Source organism: Streptopelia decaocto (genome assembly GCF_964273445.1).
Source record: "Streptopelia decaocto genome assembly, chromosome: 6".
Taxonomy (NCBI): Eukaryota; Metazoa; Chordata; class Aves; order Columbiformes; family Columbidae; genus Streptopelia; species Streptopelia decaocto.
Window position 1 is genome coordinate 60993973 of NC_138660.1, and position 27557 is coordinate 61021529.

A 27557-nucleotide genomic window follows, 5' to 3' on the forward strand; every position below is an offset into this window, starting at 1 on the left:
TTCACTTGTTTTCAGAGAGGCCTTGGTGATAACTGGTCATGTCCCAGGCCTCCTAATTTGACCAAATGTTACATGCTACCATATCAAATGTGCCTCCTGTGTAGCTCACAGGTTTGTACTCATCCAGGAAATTCTAACTTAATGATATTTAAAATACTGCAGTTACTTCTCTCTTTATATGTACAGAAATGCTGCAGCTTTACAAAGGTGCCTTTCCTCCATCCGTACCGTGGTATGTTGGATGCACTCTGTGTGTGCCCATTCGGCAGGAATTGGTTTGGATCAATGGGTCATCAGCCATTTGTTTGCTGTTTGAAAGGCCCCACACAGATGCTGGATGTTTTGTTTTCTTTTCCTGGTTGCTTTCACACATGAAGCTGTAAGGAGATGTAGACTGAGCAAATAAAACTAATCACTGCTTGGGTCAGGGCTGCCTGTGGCAACCTGGCATCTCTGTGCCTTCCTCCACTTCCAAAATAGCTCAAGCGTTCAAAAGCTCCTGTCCCATCCCATCTGTGCACCCCAGAACAAAGCTCGCCCTCCAAACAAATCCCCTTCATCTATAACTTATAAACTTTGAAGAAGATAGACAAAATTTGCAATAAAAGAAGACTTTTCTTGCGAAGCTGTAGTAGAATTACTGGCAAATAAGCATCATTGTCTTTACTGGATGGGTTTAGACCCAATTTTAACCATTTTGCGCTCCAGTGGCCCTTACAGACACCATGGCAAAACTCTCCCTTAATCTCATCAGTTCTGGTTTAATTATAGGCTCTCTGAATCCAAAGACTATTTCCCATCAAGTATTCCATTGTTTCAGCTCTAGCACATTAATATGTTAAATGAATCCATTAAATAAATGAAAAAAGTTTCCAGTTTTTAAACTATGCTCATTTACTTATTTATTTTATCGTTAGAGGAAAATTATTCTAAAATATTATACCTGTTACTTACACTTTGTCAAAACATTAGGTTTAAAATAAAACCGCTTATAGAATCATATTATGAACATAATTTCTCTTTCTGCAGCTTTATCTTTTGTGAAGCTGAAGATACAGCTTTTGTAGCAAGGACAGTCATTATATTTTTGAACAAACAGAATTCATTCGGTGACAGTTTTATTGCTTGTTTATCTCAGAAATATTTGCTACAAAGGACATCATAGAAAATTGCAAGAAACCAAAATACTGAATGTGTTTTGAACTGCAGTATATGGAAGTCTACAGTTGGAGTGGTATTTGTTAAAACAATGTTCTCTATTCGCATCGTCACATCCAAGAAGGATGTTTGGGTTCACAAGAAAAAGATTCTTGGGTTAACTAGAAAAAGCTGGATCTTATTTGTTTTCTGTCAATATCATCGGCTGACTAAAGCAAGGCTTGAATCTTCCTGACATCATAATTTCATTGTATCCCAGGATCCGCACACAACTAAATAACTCTACTTGCTTGAACTGCCAACGTTATTGCTTTCAAAGTGTACAGAAGCAAGGAGTACACTGTAAATTCAACAATGCTATAGGATATTGAAATGTCGCATTTAAAAATATCCCTCAAAATGCCTTTTTTTTTAGGGGCAAAGGTCACATTTTTGACATTATTTACAGTCAACTTGATCAGATTACTTATGGAAAAACAGCCATGAGACTTATTATACCCACAACCACCCATCGTGATATATGTTATAGTGAAAAGATAAGACCAGCTCCAGCGAGGGGAATGACTGGGATGAGAAATGCTGAGTACTACATATGGCAGCATTTCAACCTGCAAACTCCCCAAACATCAAGAGTTAAGATCAATCTACCGTCTCTCCCTAAATCCTGTATTCTCCTCCCTAGAGCAGGAGAACTGCAGCTTGCAGGAGCACTAAATCAGCAAAGGGACAATACAAACTTTAAATGGATAGGAGATTTCGAGAGGTCTGAGAGAAAGTAATTCTATCTCCCGCTAGAAAAATGTAATTTCTTACTTGACTCTGGAATATGAAAAATGAAAACTCTGAGTGGTCTGCCCTTGTAATTTCATTCAGTATAATTCACCTTATAATTTCTCTGGTATTCCTTAAAACTGATTTCAATGGGTGTCTAAGCAGCACGGCTACACAAGCTCTCGAGAAGTATCAACAAAGCACACAAACGGAATGCTACACTAACCACCGTAATGTCAAAGGTTTTGGTTCAAATTTAAATAAACTTTCCTTCCCCTGGATCCTTCTTTACCTCTCCCCCCATTAAAGAAGAGCCTCTATAAATGAACATGGTATATGAATTCCTTAGGCAATCACCTGCATTTAGAAGTTACAGGTTCGCAAATCCTCTTCCCCATCCACTCTGCACTGTTTTGAAAATCTGAACTCCATGGGCACAAGTCACCCCCAAGAAAGAGCCACACGCCCCAAGGCAGCAAAGGGTCCCTATTCAGCAGCAACACGTTTGAGGGAAGAGCTGAAGCCAAGGCTGAGCTGGGGATGTTCAGGCAGGGTGAGTCAAACTCCATTCAAAGTCACAGAATAACAAATTGTAACACTATCTGACTTGAAAGGAATGTTTTTTACATTATTTTGTTCTGGAACTTGTAATAACCTGACATTTCTTAAAATATAAAAATTGAAGTACAAAGAGTCCAATTAAGTAATCCTAAGACTATGAAACCAGCCAGGTGTGGCAAGAAAATTCAAATTAACACTCATCTCAAGCTTCAAATCAAGTGTCAGTTTGTTCCTTTTTATTTTAATTTATTGTAGTCAACATTAGTTAAAGCTGGAGACATTTGTTCTCTTGCTAATGATATACACATAAACTCCCACTTACATCCCCTTGTTCCTTCCAATTAAGAACTTATTCTGAATGTTTCAGCTCGAAGGCTTATCTGGCACAGATTATTCACTGTATCATATGGATTCAGGTTCTATGTCTGTGAGCTCTTTAGAGCAGCAATTTGCTCTTTGTTTAGCGTATTTTGCAGTGTAGAGTGCTAAGTAAGCTTAGGGAGTGCTATTCACCGAGGCATGTTTGTGCTCGGTGGATTTGGCGTTGCCTTGTGCTGGGATGTTTCAGTCTGGGTAAAACCCCTCTCCAACGCAACGATGTATAAACTCCAGGCCGTCTGTAAGTCCATCTGTTTTTTAAAGAAATCTTCAGACTAAACACACACAATTAGTGGGTCTGGGAAGCACTGTAGGTGGAAATATAACAGGCACTATATTACCTTGGTATCCCCTAAGTATACAAAACGAGCACCAGCTCACTGCTTATCTTCCCTGCACAACTAATTGCCTTCCTTACCACGTGGTTTTGACACATCTTGTGTGCTCACTGGGAATATTTAACACCAACCGAGCAACAAAACAACACCAGTTCCTTGACTTGTTAAATTCAACACAGCTTGTCGAAGTTAACCATGCCATCATTGCATTATTTCTTTACTTTTCAGTCTTATTGAAATAAACTTTGGAAAGTATAAAGGCAGAGTATTATTCCTCTGAGAACCATGGAATGGGCTCTCCTTGCTGATGCGGAACGTGTAATATTTTATGAAAGTATCACATCTGTTTGGCTCCCAGCTCCGTAATTCCCAGGCTCTCTAGACAAGAGAAAGGGATATGGGATGGATGCTCCCTGCTGCTGAGGGGTCGGTGGGATGGGAAGGACCTGCAGAGCTGTTCAGATACCAGCAAACTGCATGTGAGCAGGGCTTTGTCAGGTCAAGCTTACAGTCAAACAAACCAGCACCATCTGACATGGTACATGTCCCACCAAAACAAATATCAGGTAATAACTCAGCAAATGAGCACCATTAATCCTGACACCTTTTCCTTTCTCCCGTGCCAAGCGAGCAGGTAGCACCGCAGCTCTGGACTGGATGGGGCACTGGCACTAAGCGGTGGCCAAGCCCAATGTCTGCAGCACATGGTACTGGAATTCATGTCCTACAAAGAGTGGCACAAATTTTGGTCTCTGAAAATCATATGCCCTTCATGAGAAAGAAATGCTTTCTCTAAGAAAGTACAGGGAATCTCTTCAGTTTTGCTTCGAGAAAACTTTCTAATCATTACCGTTGTTAAGGGAATGGGAAATGGGTACTTAGCCATTTTCACTCTTTACAGGTTTTTCCCGGAAGAAAGGGAAATTTAATGTAACACTGATCTTCTGTAACACTTGTCCTCCTGACTCATACATCAGACCCTGAGCAAGAGATGTTTAGATAAGACACCATAAGTTGTTAGAAGGACTGTGTAGCCAAGGGGTTAAAATATTTGTGCTCTCAGTTGACTGATACAGGAGCGGACTTGTAACACCTACAGGTTATAAGACATCTGAACCCGGACTGAAGCCCTAGGTTGACTGGAAGGATACTTACACGGAACACTCATTTCTGAAGCTGCTATACAAGGCAAGCAATCTGTTCAAAACATCGAAAAAGGCTTAAGTACTTAAGCTATCAACTCTTTCTCTGATAGAGATCCATGAAAACCAGGGACAAGAGTACAGAGATGAGATTTCCACTGAGGGAACAAAGCAATTTCACAGAGCCACGGGGCAGGCTCCTGCCTTCACCCCCACCAGCAGCAATCTGGGGAAAATTCACCAGCCTGTCCTTCATGGAAAAGCATCAAACCTGTCCTTAAACAGCTTCAGCTAAAGGCAATAGTTCAGGTTTCTAGTCTGTTGACCTGATTTTTGTCACACTTGACTGTTAAACTCTTAATTTCAGCTGATTTTAACAGTATAAACTGAGGTATCTTAATTAGCATCAGTGCCAATTTTTATCACGTAAGAGTTTGGTCCGCTGACTTTCTTAAAATGATTCTTGATTTACTCTGAAGCTTATTGGGACGAAATCAGGCCCTGTCTCTTCTTTACATCGAAGCTTCAAGCTCCAAGCGTAATTTTGAAAAGGAGGTTGGCAGAAAAGTTCTTCTGTAATACGCAGATTAGCAAGGCAGAAAGTGTGCCGGTTGGCATTAAACTTGACTGCACTCCCCTTCTTTTGCCTGTCTTAACCTACCATATCATTTAACCTGCTCTGTAAATAAACAAGAACTGGTTCAGGTTGCTTATTTTCTCTCACAATTGCTTCTGGTGCTCCAAGATCACACTAAAAGTGATTTAAAACACATATATTGTATATATGTTTATATGTTCCCTATCTTGCCTGTAGGGATTGATACTTTCCTAAAATTTTACATACGATTGTGTATGAATGAAAGAGCAAGTTCAAAGCCCAAGTAGCATCCTTAGGACTTCGTATTTTAATAAGCATAACAGGCAGTGATAAAAAGACCTATCGGTCTCCAGTCCTAAAGGAAGAAAACAACTGAAATTACAAACTCAGAGAGTCAAAACAGGTAAACAAGGCTTAGAAGTTTTCGCCTTATTCATTTGCGACAAAATTGCAACTTTTTATTCTGCTTTCAAGTATGGTACATCTCTATTTTGAAACTGGAACCCTGTATCTCCAAACTTCTATCTGTATCTCCCCAAATATGTTCTAAGTTTTAACCTTAATGTGAAAAGAATGAACTTAATATAGGTTGTAGTATTAAACTTAGTTCTATTTCATACACATTGAACCACTGAACTCTATCTCTGGTTTATCTTTTAATCCTACAGGAACACACATGACAAAACATGGATGAAACCAGCTGCCTATGGAGTCAGCCCCCTGCAGTACCGGGGTCCCAGTGAAAGGCGGGTACCAGAAAAGGCCAAGCTCTCTCCTGACTTTACAGGTGACCCTGTTACACCCTGCAGCAAGAGACCCAATTATGACTGCCACCGTTAGCCAAGGTCAGAAAATTACTGAATACTATTAAAACTTCATCCACAGTATTTACCTTGGCAACCTCCAGCAATCTTGAATTCCACTGGGGGACAATATATTGGCTTAGTTATTGCTTCTGATTTGAGATGGGCCCTAAGCTAAACATATTAAGCAATGTTTAGATTCAAGGACATGGGTCAACACAGTTTTAATTCACAGTAGTTCTTTCATTTCAGAAAGTGTCTTATTTCCTTCTCTTGAGTATCGGTCCAAGAAAAGGCAAACGACAATGAGCAAGCCTACTGAACGGTATCATTAACCTTGGCTGATTACACTGACTACCCACCCTGGGACTGCAGACCATCACAAACATAAATACCGGGGGCTAGTTTTACAAAAGGATTGGACACAGTTATGGTTGTTAATAATATATGTATCCCTGCAAGGTAAGTTGAGGCCTATAGGTAGGAGTTTCAAATGCACCAAAGTGCAAGAAGCACATTCAAATCAGCACATTGACTGAGCTTTCCACGTGTGAGTGAACCTGACAGCATCTCTGCATAGAGTCACACAACTATAGTAACTAAATTGTCAGTGCAAAAGGACTAAAACTGGAGTTGACACTATCAGCAGAAGGCTACAGGCAAAAGCATTGCAAAGGTATTTTAATTATCTTGAAAAGCAAGCATTACAAATTCAGAGTCAAAGATTTAAGGAGATATATGCATGTTAGGGTATAAAAGTCACAGGCCAGCGGGAAACAGCAACACGCTCTGGCAATGAAAAGCATTTGGCATATAATTGTGACCAGCAATAGTGCTGCCTACAGCTCTGTATTTGGTTATCCTAATTTTTAAAACTTTTTCATCTTCCTGGCTGCGCCGAGCATCATCCCACTCTTGTCCCATCCCAGGGGGATGTAGCAGTTATTCTGAATAGTGCCTTTTCAAGAAAGAACTTACACTGCCTTATACAAATGGAAAAACACGGCATATATATTTACCATTTGGAAGGAAGAAGAATATTGCACATGAGCCTCTGCTGAAGAAGAAACTCTTAGCTATGAAGAACAGTGTGAACAAATGTTACATGCACTTTCTGTAAGCCTGACTTTTTGGAAAGTTTAAAGAGTTGGTACTATTCTTCTATTAATATAATTTTGTAAATTATCCCACAGTCCTGAAATACTTAAAGGATTTATTTTTTAATTAATCTTAATGTATAAATGAATTAACTAATATAGTTGCTTCTTTCAGAAAGTTAATTTTGTACTCAAAAGAGTAGATGCTATAATTTTGGTGCCACATAAGCTATTCTTTATAGATAATAAAGTAGTTTTAATTGTCAAATCTGCATTAGCAAAGCTTTAGCAGATGAAGAATACTTTGATCCAGGCATAATTACAACTCTTTATCTTGGCGTAGTAGGTAAGGCTCGCGTTTCTGCAACTAGCATCTCCCTGTCAAACACGTCCTTGTAAATGTAATTTCTGGAGAAAAGGCGGCTTACCAGTTAAAACTTTCAAAGGAACCAGTGACTTAAGGTTTCTGAAAGTTTCTAGTGTCCCACTTAAGGGGACCTGTGTTTCAAGATTTCCAACATTTCTGTAAATAAAATACCCAAACTTGAATGCCCAAAGCAATACACCTGCAGCCTCTAGTCAACTGAAAATCAGAAGAACTAAGCAATTATAAATCAAAAAGCTTTAGTTGCTAAACAGTAGTCATAAAACTGCTGAACACAAAAAAGCCCTTAATTACTTTGAACACATAGGCTCCACCGAAGGAGATTCACAGGTCACTTAGGACTGACTTTGAAAGGACACAGAGGGAAATGCCAGCAGGAAACAGCAACATGACGACACCAGTGGTGCCCGACTCCCGCAAGGACAGTAAGTGGGTGAAGGTTGCGAGACAGCCCCCTCAATGATGCTCATAAAATTCACAGAATCACAGAATTACAAAATGTTAGGGATTGGAAGGGACCTCAAAAGATCCATTCATATGGCATAGAAATATTGGGATAGTCCAAGACACAGGCATGCAGGGAGGGAAGCATGTTTAAAACTTTCCAGGTTTAAACAATGCTACATTCAAAAATAATTCACTGCCTCATATAGGTGTGGCGTGCCGATTTCTGGGCACATTTAACTGCATGTCCTTTAATGCATATAGCGAATTTTGTACAAAGTTTGGAATATCACGTGGCAGCCAATCTGAGAGTCTGTGAGCCAGCTACTGCAATAATTCAACTTGTGCTGTTACCCAGACATAAATCAAACCCTCTGCCTCCTGCTGAGACAGCAAGACTGGAGCTTTTGCTGAATTCCTACAGGGACTAGAAAAAAAGCCTTGACAATGTAGTTGATGTGGTAGTCAAAAGAAAGCTTGAAGTTGCAGATGAAACTGAGATTACAAGGTGGCTGGAAAGTAAACAACAATCCCATCAAACAGAACCACCCAGGGAAGAGGGTCGGGAGGAACCTGCTGCTTAGCCAGTGACAGCCAGCATGATTCAGTATCACAAGATCCAATTTACAAAGACAAAACACGAAAGAAAAATCCTATCCAACTCTCCGTAACAGCAGGAGGAATAGGTATGTGATACTAGTTGATAACTAAAAATGTTTGAAACAAAAGAGCTATAGAATAAACAGAGTATACTAACTTGATTCTTGTCTAATTTAGAAAGATGCACATCAGGAAAAAGTCCACTGAGGTTCCTGGAGTTTAAGGGATGTAAAAGACATGAACTGAATAAGATGGAAACACCTACAATATCAGATTCTCTCACCTTAACCTATATGGAATATATACTTTTCTGTCTGACATATCTAATTAGTGCACCTGACATTTCTCCTTAGTACAATAAAACAATAGATAGATTGGCCAAAGGTAAAAGCATCATCTTGTATTTCTAGTGACTACTGTAGAGGAGACCACAGTTTCCACAAGAAAAGTCAGAATTTTTGAAGGAAAATGCCAATATCCCTCTTAAAAACCAGATTTCATTTAGGATAACAGAAAATTTTTAATTTCTGGGGACAATTTATACTAATTTAGTGCACACACGCCCCCTCCACACACCTCTTATTACTGTGAGTCAGAAGGTTTCCATTTGTACTCTTGAGCACCGTGTTTAGGGTCACACAAAGCACTGTAGTTCACCTGCTGAGTGCCCTCACCTCCTCCGGGCTGTGTACTGGATAGGGCCTGGGTTGCTTCTCCTTGGCTTCCCCTCCAGAGGGTGACAGCTGTGTCACCCGGGGCTCCACACCTGCCCCAGGGCAGCTGGGCAGCGCGAGCCATAGAAATGATGCCTCTCCAAAGGCATTGCAGCAAAAATGGGAAGGAAGTAAATTCCATTTAAGAGGAGATATTTTCACCATTTCTAAGTAGAACAATAGTTCTAGTTGAAAATAAATATCAAAATAATGAATCAAATTTCCCAGGATGGAAATACCCATTCTGTCCCAGCCTAGTGTTTAAATCTGAGAGGAATTCTGCATTACAGCTCATGGAGTCACTTGATTCAGGCACTTGTCTTTCAGGAAAGCCATTTGAAAAACAGGTATATTTGAATCTGCTTACAAATCAATACAAACAAAAGAATTTTTTCATTAAGAGTCAATCCTGCTCTTTTTGACTAGGACTGCAATTCATGCCGTAAAAACTTTGAAAGAAGTTGGAAAGTAAATAGCACTTTAAAAAACTATTTCAAAAGACTATTCAGTGAATAATACACTGGAGGTGAAAACAGATGGGCAGGATTTTGGAGAGCCATGTCCCATATGTGTACATCACCAAAGACACAGAGGAGCCTTCTGAACAGTTACACATTGGTTTGGGATTCAGTGTGAGAAACCACTACCCTGAAACACACTCATATTGTGAGTTATCTTTGCCAAAACTCGTAAATTTGAGCAAAGGGAAAACATACTGGGTGTCTGGAAACAGTGGAGGTAATTCTTCCCTTCAGACCTGCTAGAGATTTTCACTATAATGAAAAACTCTAAGGTATTACTACAGAAATAAGTTGGGAAACCATTTCTCAGCCAAAATTACTTGGATGTGCTTTGTACACTAGAAAATAATACCCATTGAAATCATAAAAACTCTGTCGATTTACACTGTTAGCTTCCCATACAGCCAGCTGTTTGATACCCAGTTATTTTAAATGCTTCGGGATGATCCCAGCTCACTTCCTATCTAGGTCAACCGAGGCCCTAAAAGCACAAGCAGACAGGCAGGCTCGGAAGCCAAGAACAGAAGTGGGTAGAAATAAACTGCCAGCAGAGCCGTTCTCAGCAATTAGAGCTCGACAAGCACACACGGGCTCCCCAGAAAATACTAATGTCTGGTACTGGGGTATCTACCCTTGAATGGCCCTGGCCCCAGGGGTGCTGAGCAATAGACATATTTACACTGTGGAGTGTCACGTAGCTCTATTGATAGCATGAAGCAGAGTATTTTCCATGTGAAAGATTTAGCCAGTTCTTCGTCAGCTTGGTTTTTAAGTAGAAAACACTTATTTCATAAATGTAAAATGTCTAGTGATTTAACTGAATTTTTCAGTAAGACACACTTTATCTAAAGATCAAAATTGTGAACTTGTGGAGGAAAACTATGTATATCATGTCTTTCAGTGTACATCATCTATTACAGCTATAGAATCAAACGAGCAAGAGAGGTAAAAGTATAGATATATATAGATATATATATACAGAACAAAGTCAGGATATTCCAGCTGGGACTAAACCAAATATCAAAATCTCAGAAATTTTAACACAGGCTGGAAATTCTAGTTTGCAGACAGTTCAAAATTATAGCTTCGATTCAAGGCTAGCCCACATTCACTGTGAGTAAGCAGATAAAATAAGCAAAACTCAAGAACACCAGGGATAGTTGACTATACCTATTTGTAAAATAAATCTATCTTGATATGCCAACATACCTTTTTGCAAAGGTATTTTTTCCCTTTGTATGTTTATACACACACAAGTCCACGTGAGAAACGTAGATCCTTCTAGAGATACAATATTCAAAAAGAGGACATTTGAGAGGGTGCCATGACTGAACTAGTAGAAGGTATATTCATTATTCATTCTCAGTCTTGCAAGGCAGGGAATTATATCAATGCCATAAAACAACATAGGACATAATCTCTCTCTTCTGCCCAGGATTGTATTCAAGCGGAATCAGGCAACTGTGAGACAGAGGCCTGTCCTTCTCAGGGTGGGTGTTAAGTTTAATTGCTGAAGGCATGAAGCATTTTAAAAGGTTTGTCAATAAAATCCCTATTTAGTTAACCCCAATCTCCTCAAATCTCTTGTTACAGGCAGCCTTCTGCTCTTAACATCTGGGCAGGCAAAGCCTCCAATTACACTGCTGTATTTGGTGGCTTAATAGACCTAGATAAGGGTCCCCAGTAGATCCATTTCCCTTGGTAACTGCTTATCTCTGGCTAGTCTGATGATATGCAGCCTTTATATCACAGCGAGACACATAATCATGTGGCAGGCCATGCAGCATGTGTGCATATTCATGTTAAATCCAAAGCTTTCCATGACCTTTCCTCTTCTGCGGCTGGACTTACATCTGTCACAGACACACATTGGAATTGATGCGGAAGGGGCAGAGGGAACGGAACAGAACAGCCCAGGATCGTGGGCAGGAGCAGGTTTGCACCACTCCAGCTCCTCTATCCTGTGTCCATGCCAGCACCTGTGGGGAAGAGGGCAGGAACAGGCAGGAGCAGGCAGGAGGCTACTGAGCTGGCTGGGGACCAGATGCAGACACTCACCAGCTATTCCCGGAGGCCCCAGGGAACACTGCAAGTCATCAAAACTCCTCTGAATCATAGAATCATTTTGGTTGGAACAGATCCTCAGGATCATCGAGTCCAACCATAACCTACTCTAGCACTAAACCATGTCACTGAGACCTGTTCTCCTTCTATGACCAGGTGACCCACCTAGTAGGTGGGGGAAAGGCTGTGGATGTGGTGTTCTTAGACTTGAGTAAGGCCTTTGATATCGTATCCCACAGCATTCTCCTGGAGAAGCTGGCAGCTCATGGCCTGGATGGGGGTATCCATGATGGATAAAGAACTGGCTGGAGGAATGGGCCCAAAGAGTTGGGTAAATGGAGCCATATCTAGTTGGCAGCTGGTCACAAGTGGTGTGGGCTCAGTATTGGGGCCAGTTCTATTTAATCTCTTTATTAATGATCTGGATGAGGGGATTGAGTGCATCCTTAGTAAGTTTGCAGATGACACCAAATTGGGTGAGAGTGTTGATCTCCTGGAGGGTAGAAGGTCATACAGAGGGATGTGGACCAGCTAAATCATTGGGCTGAGGCCAATTATATGAGGTTCAACCAGGCCAAGTGCCGGGTCCTGCACTTGGGTCACAACAACCCCACACAATGCTACAGGCTCGGGGAAGAGTGGCTGGAAAGCTGCCTGGCAGAGAGGGATCTGGGGTGTTGATTGACAGCCAGTCATGATGTGAGGCTTCATCCAGAATAAAGATCTACTATCAGTCACATGGTTCCATGGCAAGATCTCTCCTTAATATATCCCTAAGTGGATGACATTGAAGAAAACCTATAAAAATCAGCTCTCAGCACAGTTGTCTCCTCTGCACCAAGATGAGCCTATGACCATTTTCTTCTTATCCTTGCTATGTGCAACTGCGAATTACCACAAACTTCCCTCACTTGTCAACTTGAACATTTGACACCCATTCCTTGTTGCTGCACCCAAATTTTGTGCTGTACCATGCTAAGGTTTCTTTCTTGAATCTCTTTCAAAACACGTGCAGACATTTGCCCTGTTTTTTCCTTCATTTTCATTTTCGGTTCCCCCTCTGCAGCCAAAGCAGTGCCTTTAAAAGCTTTTTCAAAATAATTTGGGGTTTAATATTTTCGTGTTGCAAGTGTCACAAGGAATATGGTGAAATTCTTTTTTTTGCCTTTTTTCTTGCTTTTTTTTTGAAAAGCCACAAAACATCATTGCCCTCTGCTTTTCTCATTCCATCTGCCAGCTAATTTACAGGCACTAGTAAACCCATCTTTTCTGTTCTTTGTACTTCTTAGTTTTCTCTGCTCTCGCACCAAGTTCTGTGACAATGAACAAGGGCAGATCAGCTACAGAAATTTCTCTTAAAGCTTTTATTTTAACCTTCAAGTCTCACATTTGTCACTTCATGTGCCAAAGGCATGAGAAAGCAAAAGCCAGCAGCTTGTCAAAGCAAGCTCCCCAGGGATTTGGGTTCTGTTTCAGCTGTCACCCTGTCACCATATATACCTATTGATGTAACTTCTGATGTGCAGCAACAAATGGTAAATAATCCCTCTCTCGGAGCACACTTCTGCCTGTGTGGGAGTCAGTGCTTTTGATCAATAAACCACTTATGCATCTTCCAGCAGGAATATTGTTCCAACTGTTGCTCAGGAACAACACGCTCCATGCAATATTTCCTTGTTTTCAATGCAATAAATGAGCTTTTTGCTTTTATTGTCTCTTCAGGCAATATCTTCTCTAGCTTGCTATGCAGCTATTGTTGTTTATCCACCTCTCCAGTTCTTGCAAAGGGTCACTGGTTTCTATTGGTATAAACTAGCTTTAATCAAAGTAACAGGTTACTATCTGTATTACTCCAAGCAAGGATTACAGTTCTTTCCATGGCACTGGCACCTAATAGAGCCATTTCTTCACATTATGCCCGACACTTACTTCTTCTAAAGTAATTCCCCGGGCTCACTGAGTCCTTTTGAACTTGCAGCCCCTGTATATTTTAGTTATGGTGTTAGGTTTTGCCAGGCTGCTCCAGAGTCCAAGAATGGCACTTAAATAAACTGACTGCCCCCAGGATGGCCAGTGCTTTACACACTTCTTTATTTTCAAATCTCTCTTCTGCAAATGAAATCCAAACCAGATGCCTTCACCATGGAAATGCTACATGGAAATGCCATCATCCTTCTTACTCGGTGAAGCTGGTGACTATATGCTGCCTTTATCCAAGCTGACGCAGACCTTCTATTACCGCAGCTGCACTGCTGCGCTCATCAGCGATGTCTTTAAACCCATGCAGACCACTGTTTCTGACATTATTAGCATTAGTGATATGCTGATACCAGTAAAGCCTGAGCACTGCTGTCCCATCAGTGGTTTCTCCTTACCTTTCCCCAGCTTCTGCTGTGAACTGACCCCTTCAAATGGTTCTTTTCTTCTGTGTTTTCTCACGCCTGACATACCAAAGCTCTTGTTCCAATTTACACTTTAATAAAAATGCAAATGCAGACAAGTATGTGCTATTGGCAACACCTTCAGAGATAGCTCCATTTTTGCAAAGTCCTGGTGTTTAAAGGCACTGGGTGTGCACAACAGCCAACCTGTTTCTCTTCTTTTCAGAAGTTTTTTACATACTCTGCCCACATCGGGATTTTCTTTTTCACAGTTTCAAGCAGATTTCAGGACTGTCTATTACACAGTCAGCCGGTAGCAGTCCATTTGCCATCCTCACTGTCAGATTTGCAGAACAGTGCAAGCAATACTAACGTTGCCATAAGGAACAGACTTTTCCGATATTCCCTTAGCAACTCAGTTTGCTGAGTCCTTATGTCAGTTCGATGTTTTAGGGTTTTCCCTGTGAATGTGCAAACATTAACCTATGGAGTTAGTAGCAGTACATGAATTTTGCTGCTGTTCCTTCCTGTATTCTGTCTTCTACCTCAAAACAACACACTTGTCACCTTTATTAAACTGTTCTCCTTGACATATGCTCCTGCTGTACATACTGAATGTTACAGATGTTTTCACTTGCCTCTGCAGCACACTGTGGAAACTTTGAGGTTTCCATTCTGCATGTTTTCTCCAGTGCTGCATGGTGCTTCTGCACTGCCTCATTATGCTCCCGGTATGTGCTTCTTTTCTGTTGCTGTGTACAAGCAGGACTGAATAAAATTCTAAATTAAAAATGCACACACAAATAAAAATCCAAGTTTTAAGAAGACTGAAAATAGTTGCAGATTCATAAGGAATTTAGCAGCAGTTCTAGGTGGAAAAAAAAATCAGGCTACAGACGTTATAACATTAGCTAGCATCTGACAAGGCAGCATTTTTAATGCCACCTTTCATTTCAAAATGCTGGATTATGTTATGTAGTGATGTTAGACACATTGTGAATGTCACAGTCAACTAGCAAGAAGTCATGGTATTCCCTTCGCTGAATTTAATTCCCACATCCAAAGAGTCCCCCTCCCGCCTTGCTGGCACAGCGCTCTTCACAGCTTTCATGTAATGTCACTTTCTCCGTGGCACCTTTCATCTGAAGATATCAAAGCAAACTACAGACACATACTAATCAGACTGTTCTCAGAATACTTATGAGGTAAGAAATTATTATAACCTCCCATCTATTGATGAGAAAACTGAATTAGAAATGTATTCAACTGAGTTAGAAATTGATTAGAGGCCACAGGTTTTGGCCTCAACCCCCAGGCTGGCTCCCAGCCCCGTGCATTACTCACAGATAACACACTCACACTCCTCAAAGGTCTCCGATTCAACTTAGGTGTTTTCGCACATGCCAATAAAACTGCAGGTAGACTAGGTGAAGGTATTACTCCCACACCCCAGTACAATGCTTTACATTATGCTGCTACCCTTATTACAACCAAGTGGTGTCATTAAAGCAAATCCTGAGGGCCCCACGGGAGCGTGTGACCGGAATGAAAGAAGCAGAGCACAGTTCACGAGCCACCACAGAGGCACTTTGCCTCAGCTTGCTTGCAGAAGAAAAAGCCTCATTTTCAATAAAACAAAAACTTTTACTTTGATAAATGCTGGCTGCTTCAAAAAGATATTTTGTTCTCAAATCTCCCCAGCAAAATGCTGCCGCGGCTGTAAGGCCAACCACGTGTGCGGTCAGGCTGGGAATTACCCACACAACTAAAAAACACAGCTTGAAACGTTGACTTTGTCCTGATCAAAAGGGCCTGAGGGACAACTGGACCCTCTGGATCCCGCAAAGGAGAGGGGGTTTGTCCTGTTCAAAGAGCACCCCAATGGACAGAGCAGCCAACACAGCCCCCGGTGGCACTGGTACCTTCTACCACTCTCCTCATCCCACACAAGTTACTTAGAAGCTTGGCTTTGGGTCTCTTTAGGGTGTGGGTTTGTTGTCTTTTTCTTTGCTCCTCATTTTTCTTTTTGTTGAAGAACTTGGTAGGGAAAAGCTAAAATACAATCAATCCTTTCATTAGCCTTTTTAATAGCATTCCCTGTCTAAGCTGCCTCCCCCACATACAAGATAATAAATTGAAAATATTACCAAAGAAACCTTGTCACATCAACAAGGTCTTCATTATACCCATATTATAATGAAACACATGCTTTAATTTTATTAAAGTACTTTTTAAAATTTTCTTATGTGTTTTTATATTAATTTTCTTCCTATATTTCAACCTGAAGTGGAAAAAAAGAATACATAAAGATCCCTTTCCATCATGTTTTTACCTAGTTTCATTCACTAGTTCTTTTCAACTACGTATGCTAAAATGAAAGATTTAAGATGAAAAAATTATTCATGAAAACATTTTAAATCATGAAATATTCACACTATTTCACTCTGTAAAGCTGTTCTTTTCAACAAAACCTAAAGGATTTAAGGATGTAAGCAGCATGATGAGGCAGAATGTTCTTTAGAAAGATCTGTTTCTCTTTTAATAGCTATCCATCCCAGTATAAACAGAAAACAGTCTGACAAGGAGATATGTGACAGCTAAGCGTTGTATTCAAAGAAGTATATTCCATCAACATTATGAATCTTGCCATTTATTTTAAAGAAAAGTACCAAGGCAATACGAGCAATGGCTTTGGTCTCAATTGCTTACACAGCAATCCAAAGGATACAGAGTTCCACCTTGGTCTCCACCCATGGTCTATCTTATCATATTATGATATAATATCTGTACTAATGTCATCACAACATGATGGGATGGAAATTTGTTATTTAGAACCAAAAACAAATCAGAGATTTTCTTCAGTCCTCCGATCTCAAACCAGTGTGGTTTTCAAAGTTGTATTATTTTGATTGCAATCAATTTGCAGAAGAAAACTTTATAAAACCAAAATACAGTATCTTCACTTGTAGATCAGACAAAACAAGAAGGTGATATAAAGTTATACTGAAGCTGTATAATGTATATCCTTCTTGGGTGGTATGTTTTGGTTTTTAAATATCAGGCAGAAATTACAAAGATATTATTTTCTTTAATTGATCTCACAGGATTTCCTGTAAGAATCGTTACGAAATTAATATTATGCAATTTTTTGTGTGAATATAAAGCTATAAAACATCAAAGTCACTGCCAGCTTACCTGCCTTGTCTGCAAATGCAAATGAATGTCTGGGTGTATAAACCTCCAGTCTGTTGCCCAGTATTGGAAACCTACAGAGCAGGAACAGCCATTGGCTGTACTAGAGATTTCTGGAATCATACCTGTGATATTATGAGTAAAAGCTGATAAGGACCTAATTTCATCAAAGCCAACAGCAAGTATCCCCTTTGACCTGGGCACCAGTTGTATCGATTCCTAATCTGGCATTTCCTAACAGTGGTAGGATTCTGAATCTTGACAAAATACATGGCTTCAAACTAGGAGCTTCTAGTAAAGCATTAATTCAAATATTCATGAGGCCCATAGCCACTCACTAAAAGAATATGCGCTATGAAGTACATTCTGTGAACGTATTTGTGCTTTTTTTTTTTTTTAATTTTTAAAGGGTTTATTTGCTCTCATTGTAAAGCTTATCGCCCCAAGACACCAGCTGGAAAGTTGTAGAGTAGTGTATGAAACAACACTACTCCTTTACCTGAGGTGATCAAAGAGTTGTTGCAGTGCCTGTGGTGTAGGGAAGAGTGTATTAACGTCTATGGCATTCCTCACTGGCATGTCGTTTAAGGAGGTTTCTGAAATGGACCCTCCTCATCTAAAGCCTAAAAATCATTGTTTGGTGGGATAGGCCTGAATACAAAACACACTGATTAAATTTATGTTCATATTTTGAAGGCTCAGATCCATATTCTCAGGAGTTTGAAGCCTTGCCTTTTTCTTCAGAAACAACTCTTTCCTTTTCTCACTCTTCCATCAAATACCATTGTAGCCTATATATTCCGAGTGTAAGAGATGAGAAAGAAAGAGGGAACTTTTTTTTGTTTTAAAGAGCACTATGCAATAATTGGAGATTAAATCATGGAAAAAACATTCCAGAGGAAGATTACAATCTGATGCACATGGGAAAAGCAGCACAGCCAGGCAGGGTGAGGAATGTTATCAGAAACGCCTGTTTGTATCTCGTGGTCCAGTGTACAAAAGTAGAAATGTGTTTCCTTTAAACACACAGAATTCAGAATTCTTTCTGAGATATGATAATGCTGGGAGACTCCGCCAAACAAGGAGAAGCTGGTTTTGAGCAAATCGAGGCCAGATTTTTCTAGCAGAGTGTCCAGCCCCGAATGCCTGAGAGATTAAACACAAAACCTCTGGGAAGAGATACGAGAAGAGAGACGTAAGGACTTGCACAGGCACGTGACTGGACTAAAACATAGTGTCCTGATTGAATTTGGTTAGAGTGGATTCAAGGGGATTGAAGACAGACATATTACATGAACTCAGCAGTTAAGAGGAGGTATGATAGAACAGGAACTTGGGGAAAATTAGAGGTAGTTTAATATTTGTGGCTTTCACGCAAGGAGCAAAACCAGTGTTAATCAGTGATCCCTAGAAGCTGAACCCAGGCCTTGCGGCTACCAATGCCAAATCCACCCGCTCCCAGCACTTCCCACACCAGCCCCAGCAATGACTACTCAAAAACATAGGCAGGACTATTAACAACATCCAGGAACAAACTTCTTCCTCAGAAGACAATCTCTGTGAACGTCAAAGAGATAGCAGAGGTTTTCTCGGCTCTCCCAGCTTTGCTTGTTTCAGTAATTGTTACAGTAGTGTGCCGAGTACTTGACACTGATGTGTTTATCCTCTTACACAACCGTTCAACATCTATGAGCATTTTCCAGTCATGTCCATAGGACAGCTATAAAAATTCCTTGTTAATCTCAGCCTTCATTTGAAAACATTAACTAAAAATAAATCTAGAACACAATTTCAATGAATTCAAATCCATGTACAGCAAAACCAATTATTTTACAACATGTGGCATTTACTTTTATTTCAGGTGATATTACAGGTGTTTATACATTCACCATGGTGAACAAATTATTCCTAGTATCCTCAATAGCAAAACAAGCATTTCTGATTAGATGACCTCAGCTGCCTACAGCTCACATACACTAAATATAAAGCAATACAGTGTAATCCCACAGAAGCTGAGCAGGATTTTAATTACAAGTTTACTATATTGGTCTGGATTCCTTTCTTGTGTAAATCCAATGAATTCAGAGACATGCTTCTATATGATGACACTTCTATTTAGGATGCTGTAAAGTTCCTCCAGCACTTTTGCTCTGGAGAATCTCAAAAATGCCACAAAAGGCTGTGATATTGTCATGAATAGAGAAAATCTTTACAATGTACATCATTATGACAATTGCCTCTTAGTAACTATATTTTTATGACAGAAGATGTATTCAGTAAATTCAGTAAATATTCATTCTTACCACAAGACTGCTGTCCAGAGAAAGTCTTTTCCCAAATTCCCTTTTCTGTAGTTGTCTCTTTCTCTCCATAGCTGAGATTATTTGTTTCCCTTTAGATCAACCAGAAATGTCAGGCTGTTTCCTGCATCACTGGAAAATAAAAAATAATAATAATTAAATGCACATTTCAATACCCTACTTAACAATTTCTGTCTTTCATCATTAACTTTGTAATAACCCAGCAGCTAATGACTTTGTGTCTATAGTAGGCTGTGTTCCAGGAATGAATTTTCTGTGCCAAAAAGCTAAACTCTCCACACAGAAATATTATCAGTATGTTTGGGTCACTTCTCAGAGGAAAAAAAAAACATAAAATCTGCTAGTCCTGTCTTTATCAATACCTCCCGTGTTTTCATGGTGTCTTTTGAACTGGGCTGGGAGCTGGATTTGCAGAACGAATGAAGTACCTGGGGCCAGGGAGACGGAGGGAAACAGTTCATTTCACATTAACTGCACTCCTCAGTCACCCTGCTTGTTGGCACATCTGCGCTGCTACTACGATGTACAAATTTTGGACCTAATCCTGAAGATTTCTAAAAGCTTTCAACTCCCATTATCCTTAATGAGACACAAATGCCCTCAGCACTTTCCTTTTTAAGGTCAAAGATTCTGCTGCGATAATCACACAGTCCCACTGCCTGTACAGTGAAGTTCTCCCAAAGGGAATTAGTCTTTCCAGTTTTGTGGGGTTTGGTTATACCTGGCTGGTATTTTCTACAAAAACCAAGCCACAGCTTACAAGTAACAACTGCCAACTCTCTCTTTTCCTAAATGTTCCCGATGATAAACATGTTTGAAAGCTTTAGCTTGTATTTTAAGGTAGTATTTATTGTGTGTGAATCAGGAACATGGGCAAAGCTAATTAATTTATTTAGGATTTACAGAAAGTAGTAGAATAATAAGAGAAATCAGACTCTAGGTGAAATTAAGACAGGCAGATACGCTCATAAATGCAAAACCAAATGCAGGAATTTTCTCCTGCATCTCCTAGTGACAGCATTTACTGTAGCAGAGGGCAACATCCTGGATCTCTTAATCTGGGTGAACTCCCATTAAGGACAAAGAGATTTCACTACAAGAATGTGCTCTCATTTTTTAGACAAGATTTGATGTGGAAGCCTATTTTTAAAAAAATCTAGTAAGCTTGACATATTTATACAGTGCTATTTAATGCTAAATCTAGAGAAATTTATTGTGTTGAAAAACAAGATTAAGCAAAAGACAAATCTGTCTGTTTCTGACCCTTTTTAGTTATTGTGGACAGCACCTTCAGCCACAGAGAGCCGGGTGATGCCTGAACACCTCTGGGCTTGGCTGTTATTCCCAAAAGAAGCCTTGCATGCACCCTCCAGATGTATTTGCATACCCACGGATAGACTTGACTCCTCATGCACCTGTGAACAATCCCATCTGTCACTGTGGTGACAGCAGATAAAACCATCACAACTCTTTCCGAATGCTCTGGGGCACATCACAGTCTGAACACGGGCCAGGGACAGGCCCCGGCAAGGAGAGCAGGAAACTGACTGGAAGTCAGAGGGCTCCCGGACACAAACTGGGATCATCAGGTACAATGTGGGCACTGCAACTGGGGCTGCCCTTGTAAAACTCTTCCCACAGGGAAACTGTAATTGGTGCAGCTACCCAGCCACACAGTGGCCATTCAGACTTCTGTTAAACACCACCTGGTATCCCCTGTACTTGTTTTGCACTTCTGGTATACACTTAAGCAAGACCAGAATTCAGGCCATTTTCTTCAAAAGGGATCAAAATGAGGCTCTATACACATTCATCTAAAGAACACATGCAATGAGAACATGAACACATAATGGTAGGAAAATCTCAGTTACTTCACTGTGATCATCGCTGCCTTGTGGGTTTTTTCCAGGTTTATCTCTAAGCCCCTGTTTCCTTTTCTTAGTACCAATCCTAAAGCTGCATGCATTATTTAATTCAGCTAATAAGGAATCTCGGTGGTGTGCTATCACATAATTACCATTGTTTCCTGATTAGCTATCATGTCTCAAAAGAAATACCACAATAGGTTTGAACAAACAGAGAGGCAATGCATTACACTGTTCTTGTGATTATGCCAGAAATTAGCAAAAGAAAGACCTTACGTAATCTTTATATCATTCTTCTCGGCATTCATCATGCCTGGAGAGCATGACTTCCACTGAGGGAATTTTTGTTGATCGGTGAGCACAGAACCACTTAGGAGTGAGCTAGTGAGAGATACGGTTGAAACCAGTTCTCCCCATAGAAGGTCAAGTATTTAATATTAATAAATGCCTGAAGTTTCTGTCTGCAGGTATTTGGTGGAACCACCCCAAATCCTAGTTTAGAAGTAAAAGGAGAAAGGATTATTCCCATATCTTATGTGCTATGCTGCCTTGGCCACTTCAAGGAGCAGATTTACTGGAGCCCTACCCAACACAGCATGTGCACCTACTCACGTAATGGTGAAGCAGCCTCTGACCTGCAGACGCCACTCCTTCCCCAGCACACACAGGATAGAAATTCAAATCTTTGAGCATGTTAGCATTAGCAGGCTGTCATGGATCTCTCCTGAAGACTGAACAACCGAAGACTGAACAACCTAAGGCTGAACACGCTTCCAATCTCGAATCAAAGCTAATTATCAGACAAGATAATACCACACATCGCCTGAACCAACATATGCTGGTGCCTCAAAGTACCCAACTCAGGAAGCCTTTAAAGAAAACCCATCAGACCGAAGTACTTAAAAACAGAACAAGTTTCCACCTTGGAATGGTCATTTTTGTGCATCGTACTCCTTGTCACAAAGAGAAAATGATCCTCCCAGGTAAATCTCTCTTCCTCTGAGACCAAGCAAAACACTAACAATTCAAAACAGAGCTAACACATCCCCTGGGAAGCTCAGCAGAGGAGAACAGTTGTCCAGATGGAACAGTCTTAAAATATAAAAGCACTGAGAATCAGTTTGCCCAATCATCAGAAATACTATTTTTGTGTTACCAAGAGAAGAAACCGTAGAAATTTATCTGCCTTCCCCGATGAATTTGCTTGGTGATATCTTTACAGCAGAGGCTCCAGTAACCAGCATTCAGACCCTGACGGTCCCATTTAGCTCAGCTGAACTGTGAACTATCACAAAGTCACTTCTGATTCCTGGTGTCTTCGCTGACACTGCACTCACATACTTACATTGCCCAGTCTTGCGGGGGCACATCTGACAATTCTTTGTGCTGCAGGAAACTTTTCCACTGCAGGACCCTTCTCCAAGGGACTATAGATTTCATCTGTGCTAAGCACATCGGGAAGGCACTGAAGTGAGAGGCACTCAGCAATTAAGCCTGTATCCTCAAGAAGTGATCAGTCTAAAAGTACACAGGTCCCAGCTGTTTGCCTACTGTCTCCTCAGCTTTGCGTCGAGCTTGGGGAAGACGGTTTTGTACGGAACACAGAAAAAAACTCCCAGAGGAAGACCTAAGTGGGATCTTGCTTCATTACAGTATTCTCTCACTGTTCATAAAGCCAGCAAGCCAGAGACATCAGCTTGATTATATATCCTAAAGTACAGTATTTTTAGTACTCAGTACAAGAATGTTCATTACTTCAGGAATGGCTCTAAAACTATGCCCCGGAGAAATGGTATGATTAACATAGAAAAGCACTCTCTAAAATCTATGCAAGAAATTTTCTTGGATTATAATACCTTCTTCATTTCTAGTAGTAGCAAAGGATGATTGATGTATATCGCTTTAGCTGATGAAAATGTATAACATTATATTCCTCAGATACGCATCCAAGATATTTTCAGACCGTTTGAAACTGCACTTGCATTTCAACAAAGCTATGCCAACAAATGCCAGCTGGGAACCAGCACACAGTATATCTCTTTGGTAACTGGAAATGGACTATACTTGTTTTTCTGTCTTTTACAAATTAGTATAAATTTAGCAGTTGTGACACAAGACAAAAATGACAGCTTTGTGTCCTTTTGTTTAAATTCAGAACGGGTATGACGCAGCCTCCCCACCCTCTGCTTTGCACACCTGCCCAAAGGCAGAACCCCCTTGGGCAGCAAGGGATTCCCTCTCAGCACTCTGCTTGTCTTGCCCAGGTATGAACCAGAGGACAGGTTTTGTGATGTGGGCATCAAACTGTTGGGTAACAGAATGAGGCCAAAGTTATACAGTGATCACCTTTGAGCACTTTTTTTCTCCTCTGATAGTCCTGCTTGTTCAACAGCCATTCTTTAAGGCTGAAAGGGAATAGCCAGAACTGCTATTATCTCTCAGCAATGAACAGAGAAGGAAAATAATATCACTAGCATAGGTCAGGAAGGAGCTATGAGAAAGTAAAAATTGTCATCAATGCAAATGCTAGTTAGAATGAACAGGTGACCTAAAGGTGAAAGATTTTATATCTCATTACCAATCTCTGGAGTGGTCCAGTTTCTTGAGAACCTAATTTAATTGAATTGAATCTGTCATTGTCTGGCTGCATTTCTTTTGCTGACTCTGGTGCTAACACCACTTGCTTTTGTTGTGGTACTTGTTGGAAAAGGAGTAGAAAGGACAGTACACTTTGTCTGGGACTTCCCACAGCTGGAAGGAAAAATGTTGCAGAATTATGGGCTTGATGTGTATTCAATAGATCAAAGACTGCTCAGTTCTATAAAATCACTACATTTATCTTCCCGGGCGTAGGCCAGTCAAAACCACTAGGTTTGTACTAAGCTTTTGAGTATTTCCCTCGTTTTTTAAAATGGTAGAGTGTTCAAACCATCAGAGCACAAATAGCAGAAGCTCCACCTTCACAAAAGATGAGAAAATTCTGCTTAGTGATTAAAGCTGACCTACAAAAATGGTTTCATTGCCACACCCCTACCTCTCCCCACCACGGCATTTAGCCTGGTCATGACTTTAAGCGATGAAGTGGAAAAACAGTTCCAAAATTCTCTTTTGACCTGATGCTTCAAACTTCAACACTTGAGAAACAGAAAACTACAGCGACATCTGCATTTCTGCAACCTGAAATTGAACTAAGTGGTTTTCTTTCACCCTCAGTGTATTTCATAGCAAAGCTGTAAGCAGGGCCTGCTGCCTAATGCCCAGTGCTCCCAGGTATTTGCTTAGACTGGTCAGCAGTTTGTTGGCGCTAATGTATGCACTGTACATTCACACCCCCTGGATTAAGTTGCTATTTAGATAAGCAAGCCACATTTTTGCCGAGAGGGAAGGAGAATGTGCCATGTGCCAGCATTAATGAGTTAATTAAATTAGAAAAATTCCAATGCAGGAACCTAAAATGCTTAGATAAGTAGAATACTATGGGAATTGCAAGGCAGCAAGCACAGCACTGCTGTACCGTTGTGCCTACATATCTAGATACTCTGACTGGCTTTCAAAAACTATATTAAAATAAAACATGTCAAGTCAGAGAGAAAATATTTTGATAAAAAAATACTCTTACCTAGTCCTCTTTTTTTCCTGTGGAATAATTCCATTTGATATACCGCAAATTCCTTAAAATGCCCAAAACTGTTCCAAAGGATGCTGGAACGGTACAGGCAGTGCACAGAGCCAGTCATGCCCTGCAAGTTATTTTGTGATCCCAAACCCTCCCTAATCCAGTAGTTCTCTAATTCAGGTTGAAAACTGCCCCGTGGTGATCAACAAGGCCGTGATAAAGCAGCCTCAAGAAAATGTGGGAAGGGCCGGAGCTATACAAGGAACCTTCTCATCTTTGCTGTGATTTTAATTAAGAATAATGACACAGACACCTGGCAGCCTGCAAAGAAACTGAAGGCTGACTAATTTGAGAGCCAAATGCTGTGGATCCCTCCTGCCCTTACCCCGTCCCTTGAAAGGGAATCAATAGAGCACGTAGGATGGTCTCTAGCAATTTTTGACTGGTGATCACTTGCCAGCAAAGAACACTCTTAGTACAAGGTTCTGGAAACTTAGCATTTAAAATAAAGTGTCTCAGCTACTAAATTCCACCCTGTTTCAACTGGTTTTCAATATACGTTTACGCTTTCTTCATGAAAGATAATCTTCCATTTATTCAGCAAACTAAACCACCAGTAAAGCTTTCTATAGCATTGCTTCTAGGATTTAAACAAGTTCAGATTAAGGGCTTAAATCTAGCAAACCTATCAGTGTGCTCAAAATAATACCAGGAATTTCAATAAATCAGAAAATAAAGAATATGGCATTAAAGATGTTATTTCTATGACAGCTGTCAAGATGAATTGCACAAGAAGCATTTAAAAGATCTATATCTCAGTATCTCACCAGGTTAATTAAATGGATGCACGCATTCATTTAAGAGGATAAGGTGGGTTGCAATGACATAAAGGGAGAGGGCACAAGATTACGTTCTTTCAGCATTAACAAGAATGGGTTGAACCGATATCATTTCCGTATTCTGTAATAAGCATGATTCATCCATTGCCATTTTCAGCTCTCATTTTCTTTCTAGCAAAAAAAAAAAAAAAAGCCTATGAACATTTATAGACTAACATAATCAAAGCTTTAACCTTTTCAGCATTTTCTGTTTGGATTAGCTGCCCATTTTTATCATGGGGTTCTAGGGCCATGTTGTAGGGAAGAGAAGAATCACCAGTAAATTACACTAAAGAATGCTGGAAAGGCCAAAGGTTTACCCTTCCCTCTTTGCTTTTATGGAACATACGAAGCATTAATATCATGCAATTAAATTATTGAGATAAAATGAAGAAAGATAAGCAGACAGAAAGCATGAATCTGATGTCAGGATAGCAACTGATCTGCATGGAAGAAAAGGATATATTACAGTGTTATCATCAATAAAAAAAAGATTATGACAATGGCATTTGCGTGTCCTTAGTTTCTGCACCACAATCAAATCCTTCTGAATGTTGTAAGGCCTGCTGCCAAGAAGAGGATATTCGAGCAAAACTGAGGTTATTCAGGTTCAAGAAAACATTAGACCCAAACCTCCCATTTCTTGGGTGAGCTTCTAACTACTAATTATTATATATTCTTTATTACTACATCCTATTATAAATTATATAGGTCATTATATGGGTTCCCTGAACCACTGAGCATGCACCCCAGCAAAGTTGTGCAATGTAGGCTGTTGAGCTGCAGAAGGCACAGTCTGAACACGCTACCGCTGGGGCCTCCAGCACACGTCTGAGAACCACAGCTGGGCCTAGGTCAGGAGTGGGCAGCTCCAGGCACCTGCGGAAGCTGAACTCCAGGACCTGCAGAAACATCACTCCGGGATCTGCTACTGTTCACACACCTAATGGGTTATTTGCAGATTTAAAGGTTCAAAAACAAATAGCCCACTTATATCCCAATAAAGATGCCTCTAGAATTTTCTGGCTTATGGGTGCTAAATATGAAATGCTAAATGCAACTTGTGTAATCTAGGACATCATTATTAGAACTAGTTGTTTCTCATGGTACAATGGCTGGCTGGCAGCAGAGAGCCCAACAGGAATCTCATTAGTTTCAAACACTGAATTACAAATTGTCATCAGAGGAAGAGGCATCCAGTTTAGGACTCAAATAAAGATAATTACCAAATTAATATATACTAATCTAAGACGTTGCAATGGTCAGAAAAATGCATGCAATTAAATCCAACATCTGAATTGGTCTGACAGACAACTAACCAGAGGGAAGAATTTAAAATATACAGTCAAGTTTCCTACATTTTGCTCTGAATGATTTGTGCTTTCTTCTCATTTTTCTTTCCTTGGTGTTAAGGCAACACTCAAGAAAGTCCAAGAATTCCAAAGCTACATGTAAGACCTGTAGCAAGATCTCTTCTGTAAGCAATAGTGGATTGCCAACTCCATTTTTGAAACCAGAGCTTGTGCAATGTGCCTAAAGATCTCTTCTTCTCTGTGACAGATGCATTTCAGTCAGCATCTCCTCTGCCTGCCCATCTGTCCTAATCATAGTCCAGAGGGACCACTAAAAATCATCAGTTCTTTGTGTGCGCTCCACCCCCTCCACCTGCGCTGCTGAAAGGGATGACGGCTGCAAGGGTCACAGGACGTCTCCGTGTCCGAACACAAGCCC

At 40.4% G+C, this 27557-nt stretch overlaps 1 protein-coding gene across 1 annotated transcript in view; it reads right to left on the reverse strand.

Moving 5' to 3' along the window:
• The window catches only part of NCKAP5 (NCK associated protein 5), a gene marked incomplete at its 5' end in the record, with an annotated part of 361561 nt that extends 342043 nt beyond the window's left edge, over window positions 1–19518 (reverse strand). Inside the window, one exon of the mRNA XM_082054889.1 lies at window positions 19450–19518. Within this exon, the coding sequence (XP_081911015.1) occupies window positions 19450–19518 (69 nt within the window). The remainder of the gene's footprint in view (window positions 1–19449) is intronic.
• Window positions 19519–27557: the final 8039 nt, after the last annotated feature.